Source organism: Myotis davidii, unplaced genomic scaffold (genome assembly GCF_000327345.1).
Source record: "Myotis davidii unplaced genomic scaffold, ASM32734v1 scaffold705, whole genome shotgun sequence".
NCBI lineage: Eukaryota > Metazoa > Chordata > Mammalia > Chiroptera > Vespertilionidae > Myotis > Myotis davidii.
Genome location: NW_006296405.1, coordinates 844,621 through 858,627, shown reverse-complemented (window position 1 = coordinate 858,627; position 14,007 = coordinate 844,621). Strand labels below are relative to the sequence as shown.

Below are 14,007 nucleotides of genomic sequence, written 5' to 3'. Positions count from 1 at the left end.
AACTCGGGAGGTTTCCGTAGCACAGAAATTGAGGTTTCCTAAGCTCTGGCTCTCCTGTGTACATTGTATCCGATCCAAATGTGTACGGTGTAGAAGCTCTCTCCAGCCACCCTCGACATTGACCCCTCCTGTCCCTATTGTAGCGTCACTGTTCTCCAGAGCATGAAGCTGGGCATCGATGTGAACAGGCACAAGGAGATCATTGTGAAGAGCATTTCCGCCCTGCTCCTGCTGCTCCTCAAGCACTTCAAACTGAACCACATCTACCAGGTGAGCAGCTGGGAGCGCTTCTCCACGGGTCTTCATGTTCACTAGCCCTGTCCCCTAAAGAAGGGACACCAGGGCCCTTGTAATCCAGCTGAGTATCTTTCAGCCTTTTCTTTGTCTCACTCAGGGATTCAAAATGCCTGTTGTACAAGCTTGGGGTGGAGATATGGTGTGGGATGTGGGGAACTATTCTAGAAAGGTGTTGATGTCTATGACCTTTAAACATGATCTGAGAGTTGTGGGTAGGAATCTCTGCCCAGCCAGCTTTAAAACAATGGGTGATAGGATTCAAGCATTCTATAAAAATTGGGGGTGGGGGGGAGCATGTTGAGAATGGTTTTCTCTATGCAAAGCACCTTTCTAACATTTGAGATCTAATTCTGAATAAGGCATGGTTCTGGCTCTTAAGGGCTTAGAGGTCTTGTAAAGGTTACAGATACATAAATATCTGATCGTAGAGTGATGAGCACAGTTAAGCATTGGCTGATAGGGAAATACCTAATTCAGTCTGAGGTGAAGTGACTTCAACCCGAGCCCTAAAGAGAGATTAGTTACCATGTGGGAGTTGTCAGGGAACGAGGACAGGATGCACTTCAAGCAGAAAAGCTAATTTGTGAAAGTCCGTAAGGCTGGAGGGGACAACAGGGAGCACATAACACATGTGATAGCGCACAATTATTAAGTCCCTGTAATGGACCGGGCACTCTGTTAAGCTTGTGTGGGATCTCATTTAATTCTCTCAGCCATAGGAGGCAGGTCTTACTTTATGCCTGTTCTATAGAGGAGGAAAGCAAAGCTAGGAACGGTTAGCCTGTTTCCTCATAAACGCATTGTTTGCCATGCTGAGGAGCTTGGACTTGGTTCTTCTGTCAGCATGCATTGCCATAAGCAGGGTATAGGGGAAGATGGAAGCAGTAATGGATGGTCACTGTGGTGAGACCATGGGGGGAGGAGGCATCTCATTCCTGCACAGAGGCTCTGCTCTGTTTTCCTCCTGGGAAGTCAAAACCAAGCTTGCTGGTGGAAGAGCAGGTCCTTAGAGTGCAGGGGAGGCCCTGCAGGGTCTGTGTCCATGGCAGGTTTGACTATTTTAGTACATTCCGGGACATCTGTAGGTTTGTCAGCTTGTCCTGGGTGCCCACACGTCTGCTCATGCTGCTGAGCAGCAGCAGGGCTGGGAGGAGTTGGGCCTGGGGGAGATAGTGGTCCTAGTGGAAAGGACAGAGAACAGAGGATGTCTGCTTCTGTTTGCTTCTCTTGGTGGCAGTAGGTGGGTCAACAGCCAGACAGGACGGTGGCTTGATGGGTCATACCAGTGTGTGTCAGTGGCAGTGAATCCTGACAAGGCTACAGACACATCTAAAACTGAAAAAAGTTTTCCATCACTTGATAGAGAGTATGTATCGCCTCCTCCATCTGGGGCTTTGGGGGAAAAACCCTGGGTCAGCTGCCAGGGGGAAAAGATTTGAGCGAAAGAGAGAAATGGGCAGCACCAGCTGACGCCTACCCTGTAACCACACATCTAGGGGCAGAGGGCAGCTTAGCTTGCTACGAGGCTACTTTTTCGTAATCAGGAAGAAGTAGGGGATTTAAAACAGCACAATTTTCTGTCTTTTCACCTCAGTTTCTGCACTGTCCTAGCAGTCTGGGTTCTGGATCTGCAGAAAATTGTGTCTGATGCTGCTCCTCAGTGTATCTTGGGCAAAATCCTGGTGGCATAACTTCATGACACTGCCTCCACTACGTCTTCCTGGACACAAACCCCATCCATATTCAGGAGAGCAAAGTGGAGCCCCTGTGCTGTGGTGTTACGCTCATCAAAGAGATCCCCGACTTATTCTCAGTGCAGTCTCTGTTGACTGAAGGGCTCTTGATTCGTTCATTAAAACATGATATTCTAAGTACAGGGAACCATACAGACTGGCATGGAGCCCACATTCCAGTGGCCCATTTGGTTATGTGTTGTCTCCATGCTGGCTGAGTGATGCCAGCAGCTGCTGGGGGTGAGTTGCACCTGTCCTTGCTCTATCAGTCACAGTTGAAACACTATGAGCCAGAGCTTTGGTGTGGAAGACAACTCCCCCGGGGTTGCCTTCCTTTCCTGTTGAGCTTAAGAGCAAATCTCACTGCAGTTCTGTTGATCTGTAATAGGGCTTTCTCTCCGGTTTATGTTTTGTGCTTTCGGTCAGGAGTTTGCAACCTATATAACACTACCGATTGTCCCCCTCCAGGTAGGATGGGCGAGCTGGAGACGATTCTCCCCGTTCCCAGGCAGAAAGGCTGATAACACAAGCGGCCAGTGGATATCTTTAGGGATGGATGTTAGATTTATATTTGCCTGTTTTTCATCTAGATCTTCTGTTCTCTCCCAAATAAGCAGCCCTTTCCACTTTGATCTTTTAATTCAGTTTGAATATGTATCACAACATTTGGTATTTGCCAACTGCATTCCATTGATCCTGAAATTCTTCAATCAAAATATTTTGTCCTACATCACTGCTAAAAACAGGTATGGACACTGCACACTTTTATTTCAAAAGGGCTAGTTTGGGATGATTAAGAAAAATTACATTATTTCTGAGCCTGTCAGTTTTGCTGTCCCAAGTTCTATTTTAGAGCTATTACTATTTTATTTCCTTGAAGTGTTAGCTTCTGGGGTATATGATTTGGCCTCGTCACAAAGATATTTGTATTTTTTAAATTTTAAAAACTGAAAAATGTCATGACTCAAAGTAATAAAACTACAATGATAAAATTTCAGCTTTATGGCTTGTCTGGCCAGCCCCGATCTTAGTATGAATCATAAGTTGGGTTAGTTACACTGCTTTGTAAACTGTAAAGTGTTATAGAGAATTTATAACTGAAAAATAGTAGATAGATCAATTTGTAGTTTTTTAAAATTACACTATTTCTCTATCCGTTATTTTATTTAATCTCCAAAGCAGTCCTAAGTGGTATTACAACAAGTTTTATTTCTCATTTTACCAATTAGGAAACAACTTAGGCTAATTGACTTGCTCAAGATTAACATGCTAGTGAGACTTGTTAAGTAAGCAGCAAAGATAGGATCAAAACACAAATTGCTTTCTGATCACAATTGTGAATACAAATTGCTTTCCACTCCTCCAGCCAAGTGGGGACATGGCAGAAAGGGAAGGTCACAGAACAGATCCTTGTTCCTTACTTGGCTGTTTCCATGAGAACTGGAAGCCTGTGAATCAGGAGAGTCTACCAGAAGTGCTTTAACAGAGGCAAAGTTTCTAAAGTAGAAGCGGATTACTCGGAGTGAGTGGAGAGGGGCTAGGAGATGTTGCCTCATCAGTGCCTGCACTGGTGTCAGCAGCACTGCCTGAGATTCTTCCAGGGAGAGGCAGCTTACTTATATGTTATATGTAGTTTCTCTCTCTCTCTCTCTCTCTCTCTCTCTCTCTCTCTCTCACACACACACACACACACACACACACACACACACACACACACACGGAACCTGAAGTCACGAGACCTCGATTCCTGGCCAGGATCTGCCATTTGCTAGCTATGTAATCTCAAGTAAGAAACTTTGTTTCTCTGAGCCACAGTATTTCCATCTTGAAAATGAAAACATAATACCTCTTCTGACTGAATCATAGAGCTTTTATAAGCATTAGTTAAGATAAATATATATGAGAGTGATTTAAATACTTTTCCTGTTTGAAGGAAGCATTTGAGAATTCAGGGGTTTTTTGTTTTTTGTGGTTTTTTTTCTAACTACAGGAGATTTATGCACGGGCCACCTTAAAAATAACACTAAGCCCTAGCTGATTTGGCTCAGTGGATAGAGCATTGGCCTGCAGACTGAAAGGTCCCAGGTTCGATTCCAGTCAAGGGCATGTACCGCAGTTGCAGGCTCAATCCTCAGCCCTGGTTGGGGCGTGTGCAGGAGGCAACTAATCAGTGTGTCTCTCTCACATCGATGTTTCTCTCTGTCTCTCCCCGTCCCTTCCACTCTCTATAAAAGTCAGTGGAAAAATTTCCTTTGATGAGGATTAACAAAAAATAAAACTAACACTAAGGCTTGCTAGTTGAATTGCCAGGGAAAATGGAAGTGCAGGTTGGGCGAGGTAAGGGCCACAGCTTCACGAAGGCACCTCTGTGTATCAGTCAACCTTTTTAGTTCTGAGTAACTAAAACCAGCTAGACCTGGCTCAGGCGTGGTAGTAATTTGTTAGAAGGAAAGGTGAGATATAGCATCTTGAGGCCCCTAGGACAGGGACGCAGCTCTGGCCTCAGGGTTGGTCCTAGGGAGCCCAGGGAGCCCTCCCCCTCTGTCTGTGGACACCAAGCCTCTGAACTCCACTCCGGTGTCTGCTCTTACTTGCAAATAGTAGTGTCTGTTTCCCAGGCCACTCTATGAAATATGCCCGCATGAGCTCAACATGCCCTGCCCCATGCCACTCAGACTGTATTGGCTCTCAGTCCTTGTTCCACATTCCCAGGGTTACAGGTCTGTCCCTGGCTCAATCAGCTGTGGCTGGGAAGTTGGGTTCAGGAGCCAAATGCACTCCTGGGCCTAGAAGAGGAGGGGCAAACAATCCAATATGTGTCCATCGAGATCATTTGGAGTTGAAAGAGCCAGACTGTGCCATTTGCTAAGGTTGGCCTGGATAAGATGGTCCTCCTGTTTACCACCCACAGTATATTTCACTGGTGCATAATCCCTGAGGAACTTGGAGCACCCACAGCTCATTATTGCACAGGTTCCTTATGGCTCTTACAACCTAGATATTGTAGGAACTTGTAACTGTCTTTTATTCCCCCTTAGGCTAGAATTCAGTTCACTGAGATTAGAATAAATCCATTTTTGATTTCCCGCCCCCGTTTCCTGGTCCCCAGCACTTACTTTGCCATGGGGCTTTGTCAGTGGGAGGTGGGTAGCTGAGTGGATGTTTTTCCTAAAGGAGCAGCAGAGAACTGGCAACCCTGGGAGGATCTAGTCGAGTGAATTAAGGTGATGAGCAACATTGTAGAGAGAGCCATTGGCCTCTCCTCACCTCCCTTTGTTCCCTTGGTTTTCTTTGTGTGTTTCTTGGACAAAGGTAAACATTTCTAGTGGAATAAATTGTTGCCTTTTGTTTGGATAGAGTTTGACTTTCGAAGTAGAGGGACAGGTCCAAGGAACGCCATAGTCGTCTTATAGCCCCTGCTTGCAACATCTTTTATGTATTTCCAGCTGCATTAGTTCAGATAGATTAGTGGTTTTTAAATTTTGTTTTGTTTTTGTTAATCCTTACCTGAAGATATTTTTTCTATTGAGTTTTAGAGAGAGTGGAAGGGAGAAAAGGAGGGAGGCGGAGAAAGAGACACTGATGTGAGAAAGACACATCAATTGGTTTCCATCCCTCATGCGCCCTAACTGGGGCTGGGGATCAAACCTGCAATCCAGGTATGTGCCCTTGACTGTGACCCTTTGGTCCCCAGGGCAACACTCTTGAGCAACCACTGAGAAACACAGGCCAGGGCAAGATTGGTGTTTAAAACCTCATGGAATGTCCCAACCAGGAGAAGCATTAGGGATTACCCAATCTCAGTTCTGCATTGTACCCATGAAGAAGGGAGAAGAGGAAAGAAAGGTCATTTTAAGTGACTGTGTTCCTGTCATCATGTGGTGCCTTATTTCTCCTGCTTCCCTGGGCTCCCCACAGAGCCCCCAGCTCCCTGGGAGGCAGATGCTATTACCATTCTTGAGCTACTAGACTGGCCCTCTGTAGGCTGCTGCTTCTGTCTCAAGCTTCCTTTAGGGGTAGCTTATGTGATTATTCCCGAGAGCTCCTGGCTTTCAGAAAGACACAGAGGTCTGCATTGCATCCGCACATCCAGTTTGTTAAGCGCAACAAGTTTTAGCAGCATCTCTGGGAACACAGTTATATTCACACATATACACAAGCATATACTTAAATACAGAAACTCAACTGCAGACAAGTTTACATATTCCTCTAAAGAAGGAAGGAGAAAGGTGGCTATACAGGGCTCTCTTTCTGCTCTCTTTTGCCTTTGCCAGATGGGGGCCAGCCTGAAAGAACTCTGTTAGTTCCTCTCAGCTAGTTCCTCTCCGTGAGGAGAGGAGACTAGAGCTGGAGTTGCCTGGCACCAAAGCCCTCGGTTTCAGCCAAGGTCTCTAAGCAATTTGGGAAATAGATGGGGCCTGCTGGAGAGAACTAACCCCTGCCCTTTAACATACAGCTGTTTCCTGCCATTGCCATTTACCCAAAGCCTGTCCTTATCTCTGCATCTTGCAGCATCTCGGTCCTGGATTACCCTTGCTGTACCATCCAGGATTTGCCAGAACTTACCACGGAGAGTCTGGTAAGCAGATGCGGATTCGGTAGCCTTTGAAAATGCCAAGTAGCAGAGGCTGGCACTTGCTCTTCCATTGCTTCTCTGCCTCCATAATGCCCTGGTTTGGGAGTCTCAGATTAACAAAGGCTTATTGGCAATAGCACAGAGCCAGTAGGGGTGTAGAGCTGCTGACCCAGTAGAGAACAGTTTGGAAAAGCTGTGCATAGCATTTTGTCAAGAAAAGGGTCAGTGAAAAACACTAAGGAGGAGAGGACATTTAGGAAGATAATGAGACTGAAATTGAATGTGAACATCTGCGCAGAATGGCAGGAGAATCTCGTCTGGTCATCCCAAATAGTTATCTGCCGTTCTGCTGTGCCACGGGCTATGCGCTTTTCATTTCCATTCGGGTTATAAAACCCAGGAGTGGTACTTCGGAAAATACCAAAATGCCTACGTCTCTCTGAGGCCAAAGTCAATATAGCCACAGAAGGATGACCCAGAAAATTCTTCATCCTGGAAACAGCTCTAGGCAAGTCAGAAAAGTACCTCAGGGTTATTCTTTTTAAAAATATATATATATATTGCCCTAACCAGTTTGGCTCGGTGGATAGAGTGTCGGCCTGCGGACTAAAGGATCCCAGGTTCGATTCCGGTCAAGGGCATGTACCTTGGTTGCGGGCACAACCCCGGTGGGGAGTATGCAGGAGGCAGCTGATGGATGTATCTCTCTCATCAATGTTTCTAACTCTATCCCTCTCCCTTCCTCTCTATAAAAAATCTTTTAGTGCATTGATTTTTAGAGAGAAAGTAAGGGAGAAGGAGAGAGAGAGGAACATTGATGTGGGAGTATAACATCCATATGTTGCCTCTTGCATGCCCCCTAGTAGGAATGGAGGCCACAACCTGGACATGTGCCCTGACTGGGAATCGAACCAGGGACATTTTGGTGCATGGGATGATACCCAACCAACTGAGCCAATCTGGCCAAAGCCCTCAGAGTTATTAATTGCATGAAACTGACTGATGAATAGCACATTGAAGACCAAGTATCTGTCTCATCATGTATTGCCACAGCTCATTAGATATTCCTCAGTCCCTACCCTCACCCTGTTGCATTGTAATTTATATCAGTTTCTCTATTTGACTGAAAAGTCCTTGAAGTAAGAGATAGTATCTATTCATCATTTTTATTTTATTTATTTACCATTTTAAAAGCTCTTTCGTGCAAACAGGATTGCATTTAAGGGGTGATTAAAATGGAATGGGGTATGTGGTACTTGTCTAAATGTAATCTAATGACGCTATTCATTTAGTAAGGAGTCTAATTACTAGCTCTATAATCACACTACTCAAGAAAACTGTTTTAGTGCATCATCATTTTTATATCACCAGAGTCTAGCACCATGTTTGGTATATAGAAGGAGCTCAATAAGTGCTGAGTGGCCAGATGACAGCACCCATGTGTGCCAAAACCCCAACTTTAATACTTGCAAAATGTTGCATCAAAAAAGTCTATTATGGTCTTCGCTGGTTTGGCTCAGTGGACAGAGCATTGGCCTGCGGACTGAAGGGTCCCAGGTTTGATTCAAGGGCACATGCCCGGATTGCAGGCTTGATCCCGAGTGTGTGTGGGGGGGGGGAGGGGGAGATAGGAGGCAGCCAATCAGTGATTCTTTCTCATCATTGATGTTTCTCTCTCCCTTTCTCTCTGAAATCAATAAAAATATATATATTTTTTAAAGTCTGTTATGTAAAAACAGAATGATACCTTCTGTGGTACAAGTTTTATAGAACCATAGGATTTTTGGCTGGAGGAGACATGAGAGCTATTTGGCCTAAACCTCTATTTCAAAGATGAAAAATGTCCATTGAACAAAATGACTTTTCATGGTTCATGCTTTATTCATGACAGACCCTGAATTAGAGAAAGACCCATGTCCTGAGACACTAAGTCTAGCACCCTTTTTAGCACCAGGGCAGAACTGCTGTCTTACTTAGATGTGGTCTCAGCAGCCAAGAGGAGCTCCTTACCCTTGCAGAGAGAGGTCATAAGTATCTAACCCTGTTTATGTTCATCATATTAGTCAATCTTTAAAACAACTATGAGGTTGGTATTACTGTTTTATGGATAGAGAAGAAAGTAACTGCCAAAATTTTACAGTTGAATGTAGCAGAGCAAGGGTGGAGACCTACACCCCTGCCATTCAAAGTTGGAATGAGAAACAAGTGGCACATGGATAGTATTAAAATTCTATTAGTAGGGTATTTGAAAATAGTTAGCTTTTATGGCCTAAATCTATTTCTTTTTTTTTAAATGGATATGAGAGAGAAACACTGATCGGTTGTGTCCAATACATGCCCCCACCAGGGATTAAACCCGCAACCCAGGTATGTGCCCTGACCGGAATCGAACCTGCCACCTTTTGGTGTATGGTACAATGTTCCAAACAACTGAGCCACACCTGCCAGGGCCTGAATCTGTTTCTTGTACGATGTGTTCTCTGTATCTCTTCAGAATGACCTTTTGGGATATAAGCATAAAATAACTTAGCTAATTGTAATGCTTCTGAGAAGACTTTATTTTTATGCAAGAGCGGGTGAAAGCATTGTCTAGTCTTAATAAAATACAAATTCATGGTCGGTATTTCATCTCCTTTCTATGAAGCAACAGTGGCACCTGGTGGTCTCATTTGGTAACCACAGTTTGTTTTGTATTGTTTGTGTGAACTTATGTAAACAGGCTTAAGTAACTAGCAAGTTTACTACACATAGGTGCTCAATGTAATGGTTTATTTGTCTAAACTGATGGCTTCTGTATTCAGAAAAGACTAATATTTATATGAGTAAGATTTATCTCTTTTTCAGGCTCAATATTATAAACAGAAAATGTACTGTTTTCTTAAGTGTATAGGATAGTCTTTAAATAACATTTAAAGTTTTTCTCTGATTAAGCCCTCAACTGAGGTGTGTGCCCTTCACCAGAATCGAACCCAGGACACTTCAGTCCGCAGGCTGAAGCTCTATCCACTGAGCTAAACCAGCTAGGGCTAAGTAATGTTTTTTTAAAATTTGATTTTAGAGAGTGAGGAAGGGAAAGGGAGAGAGAAAAAGAAACATTGATCAATTGCCTCCTGCATGTCCCCTACTGGGGATCAAGCTCACAGCCCAGACTTGAGCCCTGACCAGGAATGGAACCAGGGACCTTTGGGTGCATAGAACAATGCTCAACCCACTGAGCCACACTGGCCAGGGCTCCCTAAAACTTTTTTTATTTATTAAATCTTTATTGTTGAAAGTATTACATATTCCCCACCACCACCATTGACCATTCCCTTAAACTTTTTGATCCGTAGTCTTATGTACATTAACCTAATACACTCAAAATCTTGGATGTTCAGTCCACATGACATTTGCTAGCTTCAAATCTATTTGGGAAAGGAGGGGTAATTTCCCCTTCACCAGACAGCAGTTCACGTCTATACATCTCCTACTCCTACGTTATGTTATCACTTTGTAGACGTGAGGAATTTCCAAGATGTTAGTTTGGCCACCATGCGTACTCATTGATTTACATAGCTTCTGCCACCAGTATATATTTATAGGCCTCCAAATCCATAAGGACTCTATTTTTGTCCCTGAATGATGTTTCGATGAGTATGTACCTGTTTCTAATCTGACATCCATCTGTTACTTCTAGTTATCAAGAAACATACAAGAGAAACACCTGGTTAGAATTAACCATCTGCCAATTTTTCTTCCGTGTTGGAGAATTAAGCAATTTGCTGCAATATGGTTTGATAAAGGAGGGTGGGGTTGATTTCAAAAATCCAGCCACAATGAATACCAGACCCATCCACCATAGTTTGAAATCTCCCAGAATAACTCCTGGCAGTTACAAACATAGCTTATGTAAGTGCAAAGTGTATGGGGTAGAAAGCCTCTCTTCTCTGATCCTAAATTAAAAAGCTACACAAGAAAGCTTGCTTGAATGAAGTTCCTATGTTCGTGTGTAATGTTTCTAACCAGATGAAAGATATTACATGTTTTGGCCTCAGTGTGTGAAAAGCAGGATACTGAGGAGGTAGCATTTTATATGGAAGGCCTCATCTAAATTGACCAACAGTGACTTCCAGGCATCTATGGAAATAAGTCTTGTGGATGTTGAGATTATGACAGCATGCCTTATTACAGGAAGCTGGAGACAACAACCAGTTCTGCTGGAGGAACCTCTTTTCCTGCATCAACCTCCTGAGGCTGCTCAATAAACTGACCAAATGGAAGCATTCCAGAACCATGGTGAGTGGGGCTTCTGATCATGCAGGTGTCCGTCCCACTGAGTTTTTAAAATCTTCAGTTAATTTGTATGGACTTCCTGCTTTGTAATCTCTATAGACACACACTGAATGCTATGTAAGATTTAGCCCCTCCTGCCCAGTCAGTGTGGCTCAGTGGTTGAGTGTCGACCTATGAACCAGGAGGTTCGATTCCTGGTCAGGGCACAAGCCTGAGTTTGTAGGCTCTATCCCCAGGGGACATGCAGGAGACAGCCGATCAATGATTCTCTCTCATCACTGATGTTTCCATCTCTCCCTCTCCCTTCTCTGAACTCAATAAAAATATATTTTGAAAAAATTTAGCCCCTTCTAATTCTGGGCATTTATTCTATATGAGAGAAATATTTACATTGCTTTTTAGAGAGCTGGGTGTGGATCTTCCCTCAGGGCCCCTCTGGTAGGGAAGTTAGCATTGTTATTTGAGCTATATCCACAAGTCCCAAACGTTGCAGCTCTATGGCTATACATTGCAGCATTGTTTGTAATTATGAAAGATTGGAAACAACCTAAATGCTCATTAATACGGGACCAACTGGTTAAATAACTTATGGTGTATCCTTATAATACAATCTTATACAACAATGAAAAAGAATGAGGCAGTTCTATACTGATATCAGAAACTTTTCATTGTGAAATATAAATGGAGTGACCTCCTTGAAGACTAAATGTAAGTGGAGCCTGGACCATAGATTTCCAAAAGCTCCCCCCGTGTAATCTCAGGTCAGCCAGGTTTAGCTTAATTTGTCTATGAGTTGGGAACTCCAAGTAACTTTATATTTTTATTTCTCTTTCTTCACTCTCATCCCTCTTTAAATGAGCAGATGCTGGTGGTGTTTAAATCTGCTCCAATCTTAAAGCGGGCCCTCAAGGTCAAACAGGCCATGCTGCAACTTTATGTCCTGAAGCTGCTAAAAATACAGACCAAGTACCTGGGGCGCCAGTGGAGGAAAAGCAACATGAAAACCATGTCGGCCATTTACCAGAAAGTGCGCCACCGTATGAATGATGACTGGGCTTACGGGAATGGTGAGTACTCTCAGAGCTCTGACATCCAGGAGTTGCCTGGCTTTGAAACAAAGCTAAAGAAACATTTACTCTACTCTCGTGGCATGAATTGTTACATATTTTGCATAAGAAAATATGTGATTATAGGTTAGGTGCTGATACAACAAACTTTAAGGCACTGCTCCAGTCCAGCATGTACCCCATCCTATGAAAATCCATTTTATTAAATAGCTAAAATGAGAGATAAACATTCCTTTATTCTTTTAATATATTTTTATTGATTTCAGAGAGGAAGGGAGGGGAAGCGAGAAAGATGGAAGCATCAATGATGAGAGAGAATCATTGATTGGCTGCCTCCTGCACACCCCCTAGTGGGGATCGAGCCTGCAACGCGGGCATGTGCCCTGAACCAGAATCAAAACTGGGACCCTCCAGTCTGGAGGCCGACGCTCTATCCACTGAGCCAAACCAGCTAGGGCCAAAACATTCCTTTAAATGACAGGTTTCTCTGAGAGATTTTTTCCCTTTATTTTATTTCATTTTTTTTTCCTTTCTGAGAGATTTTTAAAATTAAAATAACCTTTTGTTATTACAAAGCCGTTAGAAAATACAAATAAGCAAACTTTTTAAATATATATTTTTATTGATTTTAGAGAGAGAAAGGGAGAGGGGGGCGGGGGGGAGAGAAAGAGAGAGAGAGAAACATCAATGTGAGATAGAAACATTAATCAGTTGCACACACCCTGACTGGGGATCAGACCTGTAGCCTAGGTATGTGTCCTGACCAGGAATCAACCCTGGTGTATGGGATATGCCTCAACCAACTGAGTTACTTGGCCAGGGCACATTTTTTGATATTACTATATTTAGCCCATATTTGTACCACCCAAAGATTGCCATTGATAACATCTTATTTTATATTTTTCCAGATCTTTTCTTTTCATATATATATATATATATACATATACATACATTCACATACTTTTTATTAAAATGAAACCAAATTGTACTTGCTTTTTTTTTTAGCATACATACATTTATTTTCTAATCAAAGGGTTGATCCTAATTAAACCAGCACTCGGAAATAGTTGTACGCAAAATGTTTGCGATAAAGGTAACTGAACACAGTGATGAAAAACAAAACTGCCTGGAGAGATTTGCTCCTTGAACTGAGCTTGTTTATCCTCACAGCTAATTCTTGTCCAGAAGGATGATGGAATTTTCACTCTACTTTTTCATAGGTCTGCGTACAGGTGACATTGTTTAAGACACATCCCACTACTGATTTCCTGCCTTCCAATCTTCTCATTCCTGCCTTCCAATCTTCTCATTCCATTCCTGATGTTGAACCAATGATGGATTTTGGAGAGAAAGAGAGAGAAACATTGATATGTCCCACTTATTTATGCATTCCTTGGTTGATTGTTGTATATGCCCTGACTGCGATTGAACCCGCAACCTTGGTGGATTGGGATGACAACAATGTGCCATTTATAAAGTTGCAGATGGTCTGAGTTTTTCCACCATCAGGTGTAGTTTCTTCAAACTTCTCTCCTAGGTTACCTGAGAACTGTCGTTTTCAATGTGCTCTCAGTTCTTATTAAGGTTTTTGCCACCAGAAGTGATGACAGTCTGGTTTGGCCGTGGCGCCCACTTTCCGCAGAGCCATTCCCACTCCTAGTTCCTTCAGGTGCCCGTGGAAGCCGTAGCTCTCCACGGTCTGAGGGACAGTGAACTGGCCCCCTGTTTAAAAAGTTTTTGGACCCCTGGTCTAAGGGAAAAGAGGTCAGTGCCCGTGGCTAAATAGTCAGGTATTGCATGTTTTAAAAATTTTTATGTAAGAGATCAATCGAAGGACTTGTATGCATGCATATAAGCATAACCAATGGACACAAGACACTGGTGGGTAGGGGAGGCTGGGGGAAGATCAATGGGGGAAAAAAGGAGACACATGTAATACTCTTTGTAATACTTTAAGCAACAAAAAAATTTAAAGACAAGACATGAGAGGCTGGACTTTTGTTGGTGTAAGATTTGAAATTACTAATTATGTTTCTTATTCTGGTCTTTTTTGATTTTTCAT

General features: G+C 43.1%; 1 protein-coding gene across 1 annotated transcript in view; it reads left to right on the top strand.

The window, feature by feature from the left end:
• The window catches only part of STRIP2 (striatin interacting protein 2), a 43,987-nt gene that overhangs the window by 27,936 nt on the left and 2,044 nt on the right, over positions 1–14,007 (top strand). Inside the window, exons 16-20 of the mRNA XM_015568866.1 lie at positions 144–270; positions 2,676–2,776; positions 6,543–6,609; positions 10,777–10,881; positions 11,741–11,945. Coding sequence (XP_015424352.1) covers positions 144–270; positions 2,676–2,776; positions 6,543–6,609; positions 10,777–10,881; positions 11,741–11,945 — 605 coding nt within the window. The remainder of the gene's footprint in view (positions 1–143; positions 271–2,675; positions 2,777–6,542; positions 6,610–10,776; positions 10,882–11,740; positions 11,946–14,007) is intronic.